Genomic DNA, 17,160 nt, shown 5'->3' on the forward strand with positions numbered 1-17,160 from the left:
GAAATAAATGTATAGTATGTATCTCGCTCAAATAGAATAGAAGTAGCAGCATAAAATGGAAATACTGCATACTAAAACTGTACTGAAGTACCGTACTTTAGTACAAATGCTTAGTTACTTTCAACCACTGCTTGTAGGACAACATTTTGGAAAGTACCAGTAAGTAAGATCACTGGACCTTTCTTTTTCTCTCCTCAATCACATTAATTATTAAATCCAATAAAGTCACGGTGTCAGGAGTGTAAAGGCACTACCACTTATACAGCTTTGAAGTTATTTTGGATACAAATCTTCTGTAAAAGAGTTTAGTTTGGAGCAGTACGATAATAATCTAGTAAAGACTGTGGTTACTTAAGTTGTTCAATGTCCCGGGATGTACATACTACATGTATCAGAAAATCTGTCATCAAAATTTGTGTATTATTTGGTTTTCTTAGCACCTATTACATGTATGTCAATCCTTGGAGAGGGATCCCTCCTCTGTGGGTCTTCCTGAGGTTCTTCCATTTCCCCGTTTAAAAGGGTTTTATTGGGGAGTTTTTCCTTGCCCAAATTGAGGGTCTAGTAAGGACAATGGGCGTTGTACATTGTATAGATTGTAAAGCCCCCTGAAACAATGTATGCTTTGAAAAAAAACTGAAGGACAAATAATGCCTGAAATAGAAAAAAATAAATCTAGTTCTGCTGCAAAGAGTTTGATTCTCCTTTTCAAAAGTCTTGCATTTAAAACTTAAAATTTTTACTTTCTTAAGTTTACTTAAGCACATAAGTATTTGCAGCAAAATATCTAAAAGTAGTACGCAAGACAAAGTATGCAAGTACAAGTACTGATAATGCAGAACAATGGCCCCTGTGAGTGTTTATACTGATGCATTTATGTGTATGCAGCATTTAGCTGCTACACTGAGATGGAGCTACTATGCATTATTATTTATGAGCTCATCATACAATATGTTTGTATGTAAATAAAGGGAGGCACAGTATTTCAAGCAAAAAGTACTTTTTTTGTACAAAAACATCAATGCCAGTGGTGCTAGAGGGCCCCACACAGGGGCCCCTGTACGAGTAAACAGTGGAACCCCAAACCGGGCAATGGAAATTCACATGATCAACACTCACTTAGAGGCAGGGGGGCTGTAAAAATTCCTGCTCCCAGGCCCATTATGAGCCAGCTCTGCCAGTGTTGGCCACAGAGACAGACAGAGGAGGCCGGGATTGTCACAGACAGAGCAGGGATTGTGTATTGCTGATCTGTCACCTAACTGCAGCAACAGAATGCAGACAGTAGGCCGTAATTATTGTTGGTAGCCCGATGTTTGCCAGTGCCACAGTTTCGGCCAAATAGCTCCCATTCTTGGCAATGTTTGGAATTTATCGTGGTCCTTTTATTTTTGTTGCTGAGGTTCCTGTTTCTCTCAAAGCAACAACACTGCAGGGGAGCTCATTAAAAAGGCTGTAGAACAGGGCTAGAAGAAGAATCAAATAAGACGCAACATGAATCAGAGTCAGTCAGCCTGTAATGGGACAGGGCAACAGATAAGTTAAATCTTGTTTCTGGGTGTCATAGCTTCAAAACCGCAGGCGCTGGACAGCAAAAAGGCATCCTTTGTTTCATCCCCCATGATGGTGAATCACCGACCCGCGCGCCCAGTAGCCATAGCAATCGTCCCCAACATTGTTTGCCTGAGCCGAAACCAAGACAGAGACGGATTCAGGGGCTTTCCTGTTAACAGCGATGAACTTTCAAAGGAAGTTAATGATGTACTGTATTTACAAAATTGCAGAAATTAGTGTTTGTAGTGTGCCGTTTGCAGTGGCTTGTCTCTATCTTAGGTAAAGTTAGTTTTTTGTTTTGCTGTTTCATTTAATTTGTATTTTATTTTACTTTGGTTGGCTTCTTTGTGGGTGACAACATGGCAGATTTAGTGGAGGGAGTGGTGCAGCACAATGTCTTTGTTGCGCCTCACTGAGTGCACAGAGATCAGACTGAAGTAAATCTGAATGTGAGAAAGAAAGGCTGTAAATCCGGCTGAAGTCTGTGCGTGATGGTCAGGTTATTACCAGTGATGGAAGTAAATAAGTACATTCACTCTAAGTGTAAACAAACAACAACATACTACAAGTATAAAGGGAAATATTATATTTTTTACTCCAATAGGCTTATGTAAATCTTCAGATTTTACATTTAAAAACATATTATAATGTTATTAAACCAGTTGTTTTCAACTCTTGTGGCTTGTAATAAGGAAAGCAGTGTCTATTTGGGGCCCCTTTGTCACATTTCACATGAGTTGTTAGCAGTTACACCAAAGAGACATTTGCCCTCTTAAAGGTGGGGTCAGTCATTCTGGAAAAAGATTGTTTATTGTTGAGTCCTGTTCCCAGGTCATCAAACACTGATGTTTTAGACTCAACAAGCCATTATTTTTCTCCAGAATGACAGACACTACCTTTAACATCTCAAATGTTTCAATTCAAATAACTTTTTGAGGCCCAAAGAGGTAAAACTCTAAAATGTTTCAGTCCAAAAATGAATACAAATTTAGGCATCAAAACATAGTTTTTTCCTCTTTTCTACATTATTAAACATCTCCCAACCCCTCAAATTTAACTTGTGACCCTTCGGAGGGGCCTGACCCCTAGGTTGGGAACCTACATAACTTTGAATTCGTCTGCAGAACGAGTACCTTTACTTTTGATACTTTGAAGACATTTTGCTGACAATACTTCAGTACTTTTACTTACTGAAAGATACTTTCTCTTGTAATGGAGTGCTTTCATTTTGTTGTATTTTACTTAAATTGCTATCATGAGGAATTTTATTTTCTCTACTTTCAATAAGTAGATTTCCTTAAACATACTGCAACTAAAGCTCCAATGTTTGTGTCAGTGGTCAGCACAGTGAGCAGAGTAAGGAAGGGCGTTCATTTCGGGGAATGTAGCTTCCACTGGATACCTTTCGACCATAGTAACAACAGAGGAATTAAACTGCAGAGGCTTTTTTTCCAAATCTCCATAGTGACTGACAAAACCCTTGGAAAGTAGCCAGAATGGTCACTCTGTAAAGACCTCTCTTTCACTCTCGCTCTCTTTGTCTCCCTATTTCTTTGTCTCTCTCCATGTATGTGTGTGTGTTTGCAGGGAGTGATTGGGTCAGGGACAGGGAGGGGACACGGGAAAATAATAACTTCCCAGCATTTGCCTCTGTCATCAGCATAAAATCATCATAATTCAACGTCAAATATACAGCATCAAATTCTCAAACGACCCGCTGTCATTTGGTCATACTTTTTTTCAAGGATAACATCCTCGGGTCACACATATTTCCAGCCAGCCTGTCAGTGACCATCACATCACAAGTGTCACTTGCATATGCCTGACTGCATCAGGGGGCATCACTCAGACCGACTGACAGCTGCAGATGGCACTCTCTCCTCTGAACACTCACCTGCCTCCGGATGAGTGGATAAGAGTGAGACAAACCCTCCAAGTGTGAAGAGAGACAAAAAACATACACTTATTAATACCTATTCTTACCTAATTACATTGAAGTAAATAACCTTTTTTTGACACCTGAACATTATTCTTTTTAAAGATATTTAAACACCCATGAGTCCAGTCTGGGCTGGAGTTGGGACTTTGGCGCTCTGTTGTACTCTAGTCCCAAATATAAACAGAATATTGTAAGCCTGAGGCTCATTCTGAATTCACATGCTTCTCTTAGTTAATAACCTCATGAAAGTCAAATGTCACCACAGTCCAGAGCCGCTTCTAGGCAATCATCAGTTTGTGTCTCACCCCCAAAAGTAATTTCTAGACAGGAGATTACTGTTGGAATATTTTTTTATGTGCTTTTAGAAAATAAAATGTAGTATGCAAACAAAATTGTAGCCTGTGATTCAATTTATAATTATTATTATTATTGCAATGTTTTTATTAAGTTGACACACTTTATGACTGACTTATTGATTTAATGTCTGATGGTTAGACTGGTTGACTTCAGCAGTGAATTAATCCATTAAATTAGCTCCTCTTTTGCAAAACTGTGATGTTAAAATGAATGTGGTTGAACTAAATTAATAGTTTCTATTTTGTTTCTGATTCTGAATTTAAAACCATTAATAATGTGTGTTTTTTAGAAAGCACCGATTTACATTTTAATATATTAAGTATATTGGATATTGATTGTACAGAGATACTTCCTGACCTACACTTCCAGCATGGAGGTTGAATTTATGCACATAAGGAGAGTTAAAACTCAGGAAATTAGACACTTCCTTACTCATGATGACATCACAATGTTAGTAGTAGACCATTTGGGAAATTGATCTCAACAACTAACTCTATGTTAAAAGAAAGTCCAAATTTAGATGACACCAGTATAGAAAATGTCACATCAGTTGAATGTGTGCCTATTTTTAACCAGGTGGTTAGCTCAAACCTGAAATAACTGATTACTTTGGCCACTTGCAGGCAGTGGAAACAAGTGGATTAGCAAGTTGATTAACAGTTGCTTATTTCACATCCAGGGGATGCGGAGCAACATTATCATAAAGCTGTGCTTCTGAACACATGGTGACTGTAGGTCCAATATTTCCTTTCTTTTATCTCTTTTGAGTATAAGAAATATTTTTTGGGTGTCTTTCTGCCTTATTAGATAGGACAGTCAAAGGTTGACAAGAAAGGGGGTGACACACAGCAAAGCAAGGATTCTTCAAAAGATAATTAGACCGGCAATGTATTTAAACCCAGTAGGTTTAAAAACACTAACTGCTGTTTTAGTCTGGCAATTTTAAACACAATTAAAAAATGAAACATGTTTTATTGAATTTTCTTTTTATGAATACAGCCAAAAACAACATTTTGTCAGAAGCTGCCTTATAATGAATTTAGAAATTTTGTTTTCACAGAACAAATCTGTTCTCACTTCTCAGTTGACATACAGTAGTCCTTTGTTTACCCACAGAGAAGAGCTGCAGAACAACAAGCTGAACATTAGTATCCACAGCTGTCTTAGGAAGCAATTATCTCTGAATATGCATTGCACATTCTGGAAGAACCCAAAGAAACAAACTACAAAAACAAACAAATTATAACAAGCAATAAGATCTGCTTTCAGTCATTTCTCTGATGTGTTGCATTATATCAAATAAGAAATTGATGACTTGTGGTACTTGCATTTATAGATAAAACAGCGATGTACAGTCAGATGCATTGATTCAGTAAAAAAAAAAAGTTGTTCTTATTTGCTGATATTCTATTATATTTTTGATTTTGTAGTTACTTTAAATCTGTGATGTATCTCATGAGTAACCGCCAAAATACAGTAATCAAGTCAGTGTGTGTAAACTGACATTTTTACCTATATACAACATAAATAAGAGGCACAACTCTCTTCAATCACCACACGTGTCTGTAGGTCTGGTGGGGCTACAAGAAAAGTTTTTGTTCAAAGAAAAAACATCTCTAGCTGCGTTACAATAAAATGATCATAGCCGAGACTAGTAACACACACGGCCAGTGTGTGTGAATATTTCTGTGAAACATAATGTCATATAGTTTTATAGTATGGGACAGTATTGGCCACATCTCACATGTAGTGTGTCCAGAGAGTCTTGTGATTGCAGTACACCCCCTCCTCCACTAGATGTCCTCCTCGGCTGTGTCACAGCTGAGGACTCCCCTTCAGGATGCACCTTTCTGTCTTGTATTTTAAACTCAACTGATGCAAATGAAGACAGACTGCCATTTTTACTTGCCCATGTTTTGGAAGTATCAATTGTAGGTGACACCCTGAAACCTCTCCCTTTGATACTGCTTGAATCTTTTTTCCCACTTTTGAAACTGGAGTCATCCATAAAGGGGTCCGAATCGCTTCCATGTGGCATGTTGTAGTAGGTGCACTTCGGAGTTGGAGGCTTCGCCATCTCCTCGAGCTCTGATGAGGATATGGCTGCAAGAGGGTTATGCTGGGTTTTAAAATGAGCCGGGGAATCCTCACAGTTGTTCTCCTGACCCGTATCTATAGATGTGCTATCTACATTATCGTACATTCCCTGGGATACTGGAGGAGATTTTCTGATGAGGTGATTCTCCTTGAGCAGCCATCTACCTTGGTCGATCAAAACCCCATCAGCTGAGTCTTTGTCTGAGGCGAAAGAAATGCACTGCGTGGCCTCTGTGGCAGGCTCGGCGTCTGCCTTTTGTGAGCTTGCAGCGCTGAAATAAGACAGATCCTCCCTTGAGGCTTTAGCGCCTGAGTCAGTAGAAGAGAAACTCCCTCCACTTTTTAATTGCGCATTTTGCAAGGCTTCTGAATTACTTGCGACAGACGTCCCATTAGGGATCTCAGTCTCACGTCTGCAGACTGGGAAATGTCTCTCGGAAGCCTCTTCTCCACTCTCTGTGACAATATCCACAGACTCCTGACTTTTATATCCACCACTCTCTGATGTTTCAGGCCTGTAATCAGACAAATCTGAGGTGCTCGGGGTTGGGAGTCGCTTTAAGCCATACGAACTATCCTCTTTACTTTTTGGAATAAACGTTGGTTTAGTTTGCGTAACTCGAGCATTGTCTGGCTCTATCCTAATGTTGCCCTGAGCGTCATATGTGAATACGAGTGACGAGGACTGTAGGGCAGAGTTAACAAAGTCAAGTAGTTCTTGTGATATTTCCACTGGATGTGGTAGACCGCTGCCTCTTTCCTCGTGATGTTCCCCACCCTCGTCTGTTTCGAGTTCGTTAACAGCGTCTGTTCCGTTGCCTTTATCATCCTCACACTGACCCTCGGAGGAATATTTGGTTGGTGATTCAGTGTCATGTTCTGATACCTTAGTGTCTATATTTGCTTCCTCTTCACAGCTACTCTCCTGCTGCAAATACAAGGCCTCCTCTAGTAGCTTTTTACAATCTGTATCATTGGCAATACTGTCTGCATCATTGTTTTCTTCCTCTACCTCATCCTTTGATTCCTGCTCATTGTCTTCCTCTCCCTCATCCTCATTTTCTTCCTCGTCTTCATCTAGTGTATTCTCTGCTGTTGTGTTTTCTCCATACTTCATCTCCTCTACAGCCTCGTTCTCTACTACTGATTCTTCCTCAAGACTAGTTCCTGTTTTCTCCAACTCTTCCCCGCTTCCTTCACCCTCATCACACTCCTCCTCTTCTACATTCTTGACAGTTTCGTCTTCTTCCTCTTCCTCGTCTGTGATCCCCCTTTCTTCTATATTTTTAACCTCAACATCCTCACGATCCTCCACGTCCTCTTGTTCCTCTTCTTGTTCTCTCTCATCTCCCTCCTCATCGTTCTCCTCACTAACCTCATTTTTTTCCTCTTCCTCATCTTTTTCTTCAACATCTTCTACATCATCCTCCTCAATAACCACCTCCATTTCCTCTTCCTCCTCCCCAGTAACCTCGTCTTCTACATCTTTCTCAATAACTGCATCTGTTTCTTTTCCCTGCCCTTCCAGCTCTTCTTCCTCAATAACCTCCTCATCTTTCTCAGTGACCACATCTTTTCTTCTTCTTCTTCTTCTTCTTCTTCTTCTTCTTCTTCTTCTTCTTCCTCCTCCTTATCCTCCTTCTCCTCCTCCTCCTTCTCTTCAATTATATTTTCAACCTCCTTCTCCCCATCCTTTTCCTCAATAACCTCCTCATCTATATCTTTCTCAGTGACCACATCGTTTTCTTTTTTTTCTTCCTCCTCCTCCTCATGCTCCTCCTCCTCCTCCATCTCCATCTCTTCAATTACTTTTTCTACCTCCTCTTCCCCATCTTTTTCCTCAATAACCTCTGTCATTTCCTCAATTCCTTCCTCTGCTTCCTCTTCTGCATCCTCAGTAAAAGCATCTGCATCATCTTTATCTTCCTCCCCCACGTCTTTGTTCATATTATCGGCTTCCTCTCCTTCATTAGTCTCAATAACCTCATCTGCTTCTTCAGTCTCTTCCCCTTTCTTCACCTCAGTTCTCCATTCCTCACCCTTTTCTTCCTCATCTGCCTCTTCATCAACCTCATCATCCCCTTTCTCTTCCTCCTCTGTCTCATCGACAGCTTCTCTCTCATCCGTCTCTTCAACACTATGATTCTCTCTTGGTTCTTGATCTTCTTCATCCATTGATCCCTCAGCTGTCTCCTCAACCACTTCTTGCTCTTCTGCTTCTAATTCCTCCCCCTCTTCTTCCTCATCCACTGTCATCACTTCCTCCGTCCCTTTCTCTACTTTCTCAAGAGTTTCTTCTTCACTTATGTTTTCTGCTTCCCATTCCTCCTGTCCCTTGTCATCCATTTTTTCTTCTGTCACTACCCCCTCTTCTTCCTCTACTCCCTCTTCTTCATCTCCTTCCCTTTCTCCCATTTCAGTTGCTTCGCCATCATCATCTATCTCTTCTTGATCTCCATCCTCTCTGTCATTCACCTTCTCTCCTTCCTCCTCTACTTGCTCCTCTTCTTCATTTTCTTGTTCTTTTAAGGGCTCATCTATTTCTGTCTGTGATATTTCTGATTCTTTTGCATCAATGCCTGTTTCCTCAACTTTATCGGGTTCTTGCTCTGACTCAGACGCCATCTTGGCCTGTTCACTATCATCATGACCTTGTGTTGTCTGAGTAATGTCCTCAGGCTCGTCTGATTGTTTTGTTTTATCGTCACATTCTCCAACAAATTTTTCCACATCTTCCTCTGTGTCCGACTGGTTTCTTTCTGTTTCTAGAAAAGTGCTCTCCTCTACAGGGTAGAAACTTTTAGCTTGTTGGATTGTTGAAGAAATTTGTTCTCTGAGGTCTGGTGGCATATTCAGTTCCTCCATCAGCTCGTCAATAACCTGATCCTCAAAAACATCACCCCCTTCGGAGACAACATCAAGGGCAAACTCTGTTTCTGAAACTTTAGGAGACAGAGGTTCACTCTCAAGCCTTTCCCTCAGAATCTGGAAATCCTTCCAGCGTTCTCTGAATTGAGAAGATGCTCTGCTTTGCAGATCAGTCAAACTTGACCTCTGCTCTTCCTCGTCATCGATGACAGAAATTTTTTGCAGGGATTCCATCATTAGCATGGCCTCAGAGGTGCTACCTGATTGGTTGCCATCTCCTGATGGGGATCCTATTAGGTTATCTCGCAGAGTCATCACTGATAAAAATGACATGAATGCTTTACATGACGAGCCAAACACTGAAGCCACTTGCGTTTGGAAATCAGGAAGGCTGTTGGACTTCTCAAGATTGGATGTTGTGTTGGTGTCAGACGCCCTTCTGATGCACTGAATCGATGAACAAAGTTGACGCAGGACAGGTTTTATCTTTGTTTTGGGACTTAAAACATTAGATGTAGATGATTCATCGTCAGCTGGACCGATGGCCTCTGCAGATTTGTGTGCCCTCAGTCTGTTCTCCTTGTGTGCAGGATTGACTCTGACACTCGGCATTGAAACACATAAACCTCTCACATTCCTTTCATTTTGCAGCAGACCTGTAGCTGGCGCTGCATGACAAAGAGGTACTGAAAGACAAGAAGATGATTTCTTGATTTCTTGAACATCACCAGGCGATGGATAATACTCATCTAGATTATTGTGGCATTCACTCTTTTCATCTGATTCAGAATCACCGCCTATCTTAAACACAACCTTTGGCTGAGGCTCTGGCTGATCTAAGATGGCCTCCTCAGTGTATGGCACCGGGTCTGGGCTGGCTTTCTCCAACCAGTTCTCAACATATTGGTGGATTTCAGAGGGTGAAGGATTGAGAGAAGGCATAGAAAAACTCTCATTCAACTCTAAAGACTTAATAGGTGATGATATCTTGTTTTCAATCATGGATTTTGGCTTGCGAATTGTCTTTTTGCCTGGCAAGAGTGTTTCTTTGGGTTGTAAAATGTCTAACATGTTCTTCCTCATTTGAGGCCTTCCAGTTGGAGTATTTACATTATGGCCATTATCTTTAGCAGCTGCTTTATTTGTGTTTTTTCTCTGAGGTGGGGTCTTTCTCAACTTTTCAGGGTTAGCTAATAAGGCCTGCTCTTTCCTGGGTGTCTTTTCATCACTACTCACTTTCTTAATTTGAGTCTTTTCTGCTCCTCTACTCTTTTGACCACTTTTATCACTTTCTGGTGAACTCAAACTCTTTTTTCCCACACTAGCATTGCTGCTGAGCTTGTCTGCAGATGAATGTTTGCTATGTTTTGACGGGGTTATTATGCGTTCCTTTTGCTTTTTATCTGAGCTGCTTGTTGAAGTTGAACTCTTCTGTTTCCTAGCAGGGTTGATTGTCTTTTCCTTCTTCTCACTTTTAGGAGTTTTGCCTTTTTTTACTGTCCCCTGTATTTGAGAGTTTTTTGGAGTTATGGCCTTGTTCTCAGTCACTGAAGACAAATTGTTTGTAATCTCCTTTGTTGAAGCTAGAGGCTCTGATGACAATGATAACATCTCCTCTTTCTGTCTTTGTAGGGAGTCAGTAGTGGAAAAATCTATATCGCAATCATAACTGGATGAATGTGGCTCTGAGACACTGGATGGTCTGCTTTCTTGCACTGGAGTAGAACCTTGCAAAGGTACACCATCTGCGCTATAATCCTCATTTGCAAAATAGTTGTCATAGCAGCCTTGACTCTCATAAATATGCATCACAGTCTCTGTAACCTCCATCCCGTTATTCTGTATCTGGAGGACCTCAGCTACTCCTGACGACCTCATGGAGGAGTGGGAGCTTTTCTTACTTGCCCCTGCAGATGTCGTTTTCCGAGGTTTTGGGATCGGCTTGTTGCTGCTGCTGCTGTGTCTGACAACGCAGTAACCTTGATTTGTCTCACCGTCAGCCGTCCTTTCCATGTAGGAATAATGTCCTAGGGTGCTCTCTTGAACCCCCGACTCTGTCACCGTCTTCACACTCTCAACAGACGCTTTCTTATTAACATGCCGAGGACCCGGCGTAGGAGTGCGTTTGAGACCTATTTTTGCTTTTCCCAAGGCCGTGGAATTGTAGCCCTCATACACTCGCTCGTCGTTAAAGCCGACACCCTTTCCAGCTCCAGCGGGATGGTTCTCCTCTTTTGCTTCATCTTCACTGATGCTAGAAGAGTCTTTGGCAACAGCATTGTTTGAGTCAGGTGAGCTATTGCCTGACTCAGAAATCGAGGCACAAACTGTCCCCTTGCTAAGGCTGGAGCGGCTGAGTGTGGTAGTCCAGTGGAGCATCTCCTCCTCTTTAATGGTGAGATGAACTTTCATCTCCACCGTCATGCTGCCATCTTGATTCACACGGAAAGATTTTTCAATGTCATCGTCCTGAGGTACAATGCAAGTATGAAGCTCGCTGTCTACCCTCCCAGCTCTACGTGTCTCCATGGGTGTGTGACGATGGTTGACCTCTGTTTCAAAGGATTCGTTGGTGTGATGCAGTCGGCTGGTTATGCTTCCATTTCGAGACTTGTTAATCTGGTCTGCAATATATCTCTCTGATGATAAGGAAAAATTCCTTGAGCCTCTTCCACTCGAGAAAGATTTGTTGTCTTTGGTTGGAGGTGTTTGTCAAAGAGAGGGAGAAGAACAAAGGGAACAAAATAAAAACAAGTTTAAGGACATTATAAAATCATTATGGAGTATTCATATTGGTTTGAAAGGAATATTTAAAAGAATAGTTTGACATTTTAGGAAATACCCTTATATGCTTCAAAGCCAACCACTGTCATTCGAATAACTTAGCTTAAAATAAAGACTGGAAGCAGGGAAAACAGCTGCCCTGTTTTTTTCCAGTCTTTGTGCTAAGCTAAGCTAACTGTTTCCTGACATTAGAGTGATATATATCTTCTTATCTGATTCTTGGCAAATAAGCAAATTAAGGATAGTTTCCAAAATGCTAACTTTATGAGGTTGAGGCAGAAAACTCAGGCATAAATATATTTATTAGGACAGATGAAACCAAAATGATCTGAAACAGCTAAATACCACTAGAAATATGTGAGTAAATATGTTACAATTTTCATGTATGAATTACTCTGTAGATAAACAGAAGTGAGGGGGTTGTACTTATTTCAGACCGATCACCAGCTGTTCAAACAATAATAATAAGTTCAATAAGATGAAAGTTACTGTCCAGATAGGACTACATGTTATAATCCAAAAAAAAGTCTGCAGACAAAATTTGCTTCTACACAGTGAAAATCTTCAACTGTCTTAGTTTTATTTCTTTGTTTGTGTTCCTTGCATTTGCAATTACTGACTATGCTACTAAGTCATATGCCATGCTTTACAGAGCAATTTACAGTAGTACTGATTAATACTTACGAACTCTGGGCTGCAACATAGATGGTTCCGCAGATTCCACGTACATTACTTGTGCCATCTGCCCGCTTCTGTGAAAACTATAGTTGCCTAATCTGAATGACTCGTTGCCGGCAGCCACAACAACTCCAGAGCACAGGATGAGTGCTGCAAGACCATCAACCTGAAGGAGGAGAAGAAACACTTTTCATTACACTACTCACTTTATGAACTGCATTCCTAGATACATGGAAACTGAAAAGAGATGTTCAATTTGCAGTATCAAAAATTGATGTACACTACACATTTCTGGGGCCACATATTGTCCTAAAACCGACCAGAGGTCACAGATAATAAGGAAGTTCAGAGAGAATAAGATGCATTTAAATGTTCTCAACCTTAATGAGTCATGACCTATGACAGGAAGTCTGTTGCTCTTAAAAGACACATGGGAAGCGGGATTACAGGGTAATAACACACCAGGGGGTAGAGATGTTGATAGCTCCTCTGAGCCCTTCTTGGAATTCTTAAAATGTCTAACGTCACAGGGTAAAAGCATTGATTCCTACTTCCTTCAAGTTGCAATGAAAATTAAACTACGGAAAATGAACAGTTATTTATTTTAGTTGTGCAGTTTTTTGTACATTAATATAGTAACTCCCAAACCAAGAATCTAAAAACAAAATCATCATAGTCAGGGGTCCTCCATAAATGTTGGTGGATGCTGTACACATGATTTCTTTATTTACGTGGGTGTTTTTTGGTTCAAAGCTATGATTAAATAAACACGTCAGTAAAAGCTCAGTCAGACATTAGCATTCATTTCTAGTTCCATGAAGTGTTTCTATATAAAGCTTGGTGCTTTTATAGACTAGACAAAAGTGGAAGCTCTGGGAAAAGCACATTTTAAAGCCATCATAATTGAGAACCTCTAAAAGTGCTCACATTAATGGAGCTTCTGAACTGCTCTAGTTCCATGACAACTGGGAAGACTTGATCGAGAAGAACTGTCAAACCAGAAAAGTCATTGTTTTGGTGAAGAAATTGTGTACATTGATTTGTGTTTTTGTCTGTGTGCATACAACTTTCTTCAGCGTTCCATCCAAAGACTATCCTGTTTGTGTGACCCAGACACACCCTTGCTTAATATAGCCTTAAGTATCCTTACTAAAGTACACTGAAGGAGAACAACACAGGTACTTTGTATCCATGCAGCATGGTGCTAACTGAAAAGTCACAAAAACATTTCCTAGTTTGAAATACGTAAAGATACAGTGCATTGAAAAATACATTTTCCTAGCTCTGATCTTGTGTCCTGGTTGATCAGTTATCGCTAAGGCTAAATAGGTGTCAAGACATAATTTTTGAGTTTCTTTGTTCTGTTTTGTTTTTTTTTTTGCCAAAAACCATCTTGTTTCTCTTCCTGTAAAATGTAAAATTTATATTTTTACATAAAGTTAAATGTGATTTGAGGCGACTATCCCCACCCATCATATGAAACTTTAGGTGGTGTGTGTGTGGATTTCAGCTGCTTGTTTGCTCCCATTTCCAAAGAATGTGCTCCAGGTCTAATATATTTGTTTAGTCCTTATCAAACAACGCGGGTGGTGGAGGTGTTGGTGGAGGTGAACACTGCTCATTAAACCATAGCCACTTTGAGCGAATCAATTTGAAAGATTTGATTTAAATCTAGTAAACCCTGTCAATACATTTAGTTTCCCTCTGAAATCTGTCACATTACCGAAAGTGAAAAAACCCTTTAACTTTTTCAACTTTAACATTTCATTGTGACCTACAATTTAGGAAAAACATGTTTTCTTGCAGAGGGTTCGATGAGAAGATTGATAGCACTCTCTTCTATTTATCTATTCAACATAAAGCTGGAGCCAGTAGTTGGTTAGTTTAGCTTACTATAAAGGCTGGAAATACATAGAAAACAGCTAGCCTGGCCCTGTCTGAGAGTAACAATATCCACCTACCAGCACTTCTACAGCTGTATGCTGGAGTATTTCTCCCGGGCACAGTGACTTATAGGGGTCCTCACTGGTTGCCCGTTTGTTTCCCTTTATGTTAAGTTAGTGGGAATTGTTGGGTCTCTGTAATTAATTACAGTACAGTCTACATTTGCCCATGAAAAGTGTTCTGAGATCATTTTGGTTATGCTTTGGCGCTGTAAAAGTTAAATGTTAAATCGCACTGATTAGACCTTTTTCACAGCAGCCATTTTGACATGAAATAAACACAGGTGTTACAAATGACACTTACTAAGGTTCTGTTCCATTTAGGTCAAACAGAGTCAGGGTGCTGCTATTGTGCATGATGGCTGACAAGAAAGGCTCTGCTACACTAACCTACATTAGTATCATACGTAACACCTGGCTTTATCCTACTATTTTATGTCAGAAATGCCGCTGTGAAAAAAGGTTATTGAATTAAGTTAAGCTAACTGGCTGCTGGCTCCAGCTTCATGTTGAACACACAGATATGATCTCTCAGCAATAAACTGTAGTAATAACTACTTTTAAGAACATATTTACCCATAAAAACTTTATACAGACCAGATTAAAGGACCACTGTGTAGGATTTAGTGACATCAAGCTGTGAAATTGTATATTGCAACCAAGTGTGTAGGAGAAGCTAGAGTGGCTGTGAAATTCTTCAAAAAAGCAAAAGGCCCTATCTAGAGCCAGTGTTTGATTTGTAGGAACATGGTGGTTTAACATGGCAGACTCTGTGGAAGACAACCTGCTCCCTCTGTAGATAAAAAAGGCTAATTCTAAGGTAAAGAAAAAACAGGATTCTTATTTTTCTAAATGTTGCCAATGGATCTTTAAGCAATACCCAAAAGATGCTGCATACAATATTTTCAGGAGGTGCCTTAAATTAGCATTAATCCACAATTATTCTCCATTTTCAGTTTAATACTTACTCTTCTGCCATCTGTAGAGAAGAGTTTCAGCACTGGGAACTGCAGAATCTGGGAAAGGTAATCCAGTAAAGCATCAAAAGTTGGCGCTGTTCTTTTCTGCAACACAATTGTATGTCTAACAGTAGGATCCCTATTCTTGATGACCACAAGTTTCTTTGGTGTCCGTACTGCCACCCTCTCAGTGACCTTTGCTGGCCTGTTGGTGACTTCATTCCTTCTGCTAGACTGGAGTCCTAGCCGCTTTCGTCGCCCTGCACTGAAGGGCCTGGCGGTGTTCCACGGTACCTGCCGCCGGTTCACTTCATCCAGGTTTAACGGCTTCACCCGTTTCTGATCAGAACACACATATGATCCCCCATCTTGGAGGTCATCTAAAGCCTTAACCAGGTGGGTCCCGCGAGGTGTGGTGATGGTCCTCACTCCAAACGGCAGAGGCACTTTCTTGGACAGAGCATCCAGTAGAGCATCAAATGTCTTGAAGGTGCGGGCATTGATGACCATGCGGTGCCCACTGAATTTATAGTCACCGCTTTTGTAGAAGCATACTCTTCTAGAAGCTGAGGGATCAGGGATTGGCTGGAAGGGTCGGGAGGGTAATGTCTGCCCGCTGCCAGAGGACAGTTCCTGGGCAGGTGGCTCCTGGATGGGTGTGTTGCTCATATTGAGTGGCGGTGGCTGGAAAGAAGGCAGAGAGAGGGAGAAAGCTGTTCAAATTATGGAAAGCTGCGCCTTAAATGTTCCACTAAAATGTTGTCTAAGTTGACTGTCAAACACTAATACATACACCTCTTAGTTTGTAGTGTGCTTCCTCATATAGGGAGACTGTTGTTACAATCCATCCAAACAATAAGGTTCATCATGATATGACTGAAAGCACTAAATCCATGTCCCACTACTTCCCTTCTCTAAACTCTCTTGCTTTGCCAAAAGTAGTGTGTTGTTAGAAATTGTCAATGTTGGATTTGACTGTAACTGGCTGATTTTTCTATCATCATCTGAACATACCCACATGAGCACACAAATTAACACTGCATACATTTACTGTGTTGTAATAATGTATAATGTATATGTTACTGTTATATACAGTATATTCTGAATTAAATTATTAAATATTCTTGTTATGCATACATACAGTTCTCCATGTAATATTTATAAAAGTGTCTTTTGTAGATTGATATTAATGCAATAATAGATTATATGGGGATAGGTGACTTAATATCAGTAGGCCTAAATGCAGCCCAGTAGAAAAGCACAGAGCCTCTGTTGTGTAGGTTGTAACAGAGGTTTTATAATAGTCTACAGTAAAGCATTAGTGTGAGGAACAATGTTTCAAAATTCTACATCATTATTGTTAAACTAATAACCACTGTCACTGTAAACAACACAAGTCTAATGAGAAATAGATACAGACTCCGACAAAAGCAATACACACCTGAAACTCATCAACTCATTAGACAAATTACACCCTATAGATACTTAAAATAACTGATCTGGTCAACAAAAGTGTAATGAAGAAGACTTACCGTATAACTCACATTTCACCTTAATTATGAAGACTAAAACAACAGAAAGGGTGCATCCGTTATTCCCCAAGTGCTGGTCAAAGCCTCTCAGCAGCGTTCGAGGGCTATTTTGGGACATGCAACATCACTGCCAATTTGCTTAATCTTTGCTCACACTTAATCAGCATATCAAGGTAACAAACAAATGAAAGAACCAAAGAGGAACTGTACCGACACAGACTGAAAATCTGTGCTGCAAAAAAAAGCAAAAAGGAAATGTTCCCAAAGTCTTCTTAGCCTCATAGGCCATAAACATCTCACTGACCATTTGCACTAACAGACCAATAAGAAAGTAACTGAGTTAATGCCTTAGAAAGTCCCATTATAAATAAGTAAATATGAAGAAGGTGGTGAAAGTTCATGAAGGTATATAAACCCTCCAGGTCAAATTATATTAGCAAATCATTACC

General features: G+C 40.3%; 1 protein-coding gene across 1 annotated transcript; it reads right to left on the bottom strand.

Moving 5' to 3' along the window:
• Positions 1-4,802: 4,802 nt before the first annotated feature.
• Positions 4,803-17,160, bottom strand: LOC127364022 (oxygen-regulated protein 1). Its single transcript, XM_051401071.1, is given in 5 exon segments — positions 4,803-7,519; positions 7,522-11,508; positions 12,284-12,443; positions 15,189-15,863; positions 16,712-17,160. Coding segments are annotated over 4 exon segments (6,765 nt in total). The 5' UTR covers positions 15,849-15,863; positions 16,712-17,160; the 3' UTR covers positions 4,803-5,561.

Source organism: Dicentrarchus labrax, unplaced genomic scaffold (genome assembly GCF_905237075.1).
Source record: "Dicentrarchus labrax unplaced genomic scaffold, dlabrax2021, whole genome shotgun sequence".
Classification (NCBI taxonomy): domain Eukaryota; kingdom Metazoa; phylum Chordata; class Actinopteri; family Moronidae; genus Dicentrarchus; species Dicentrarchus labrax.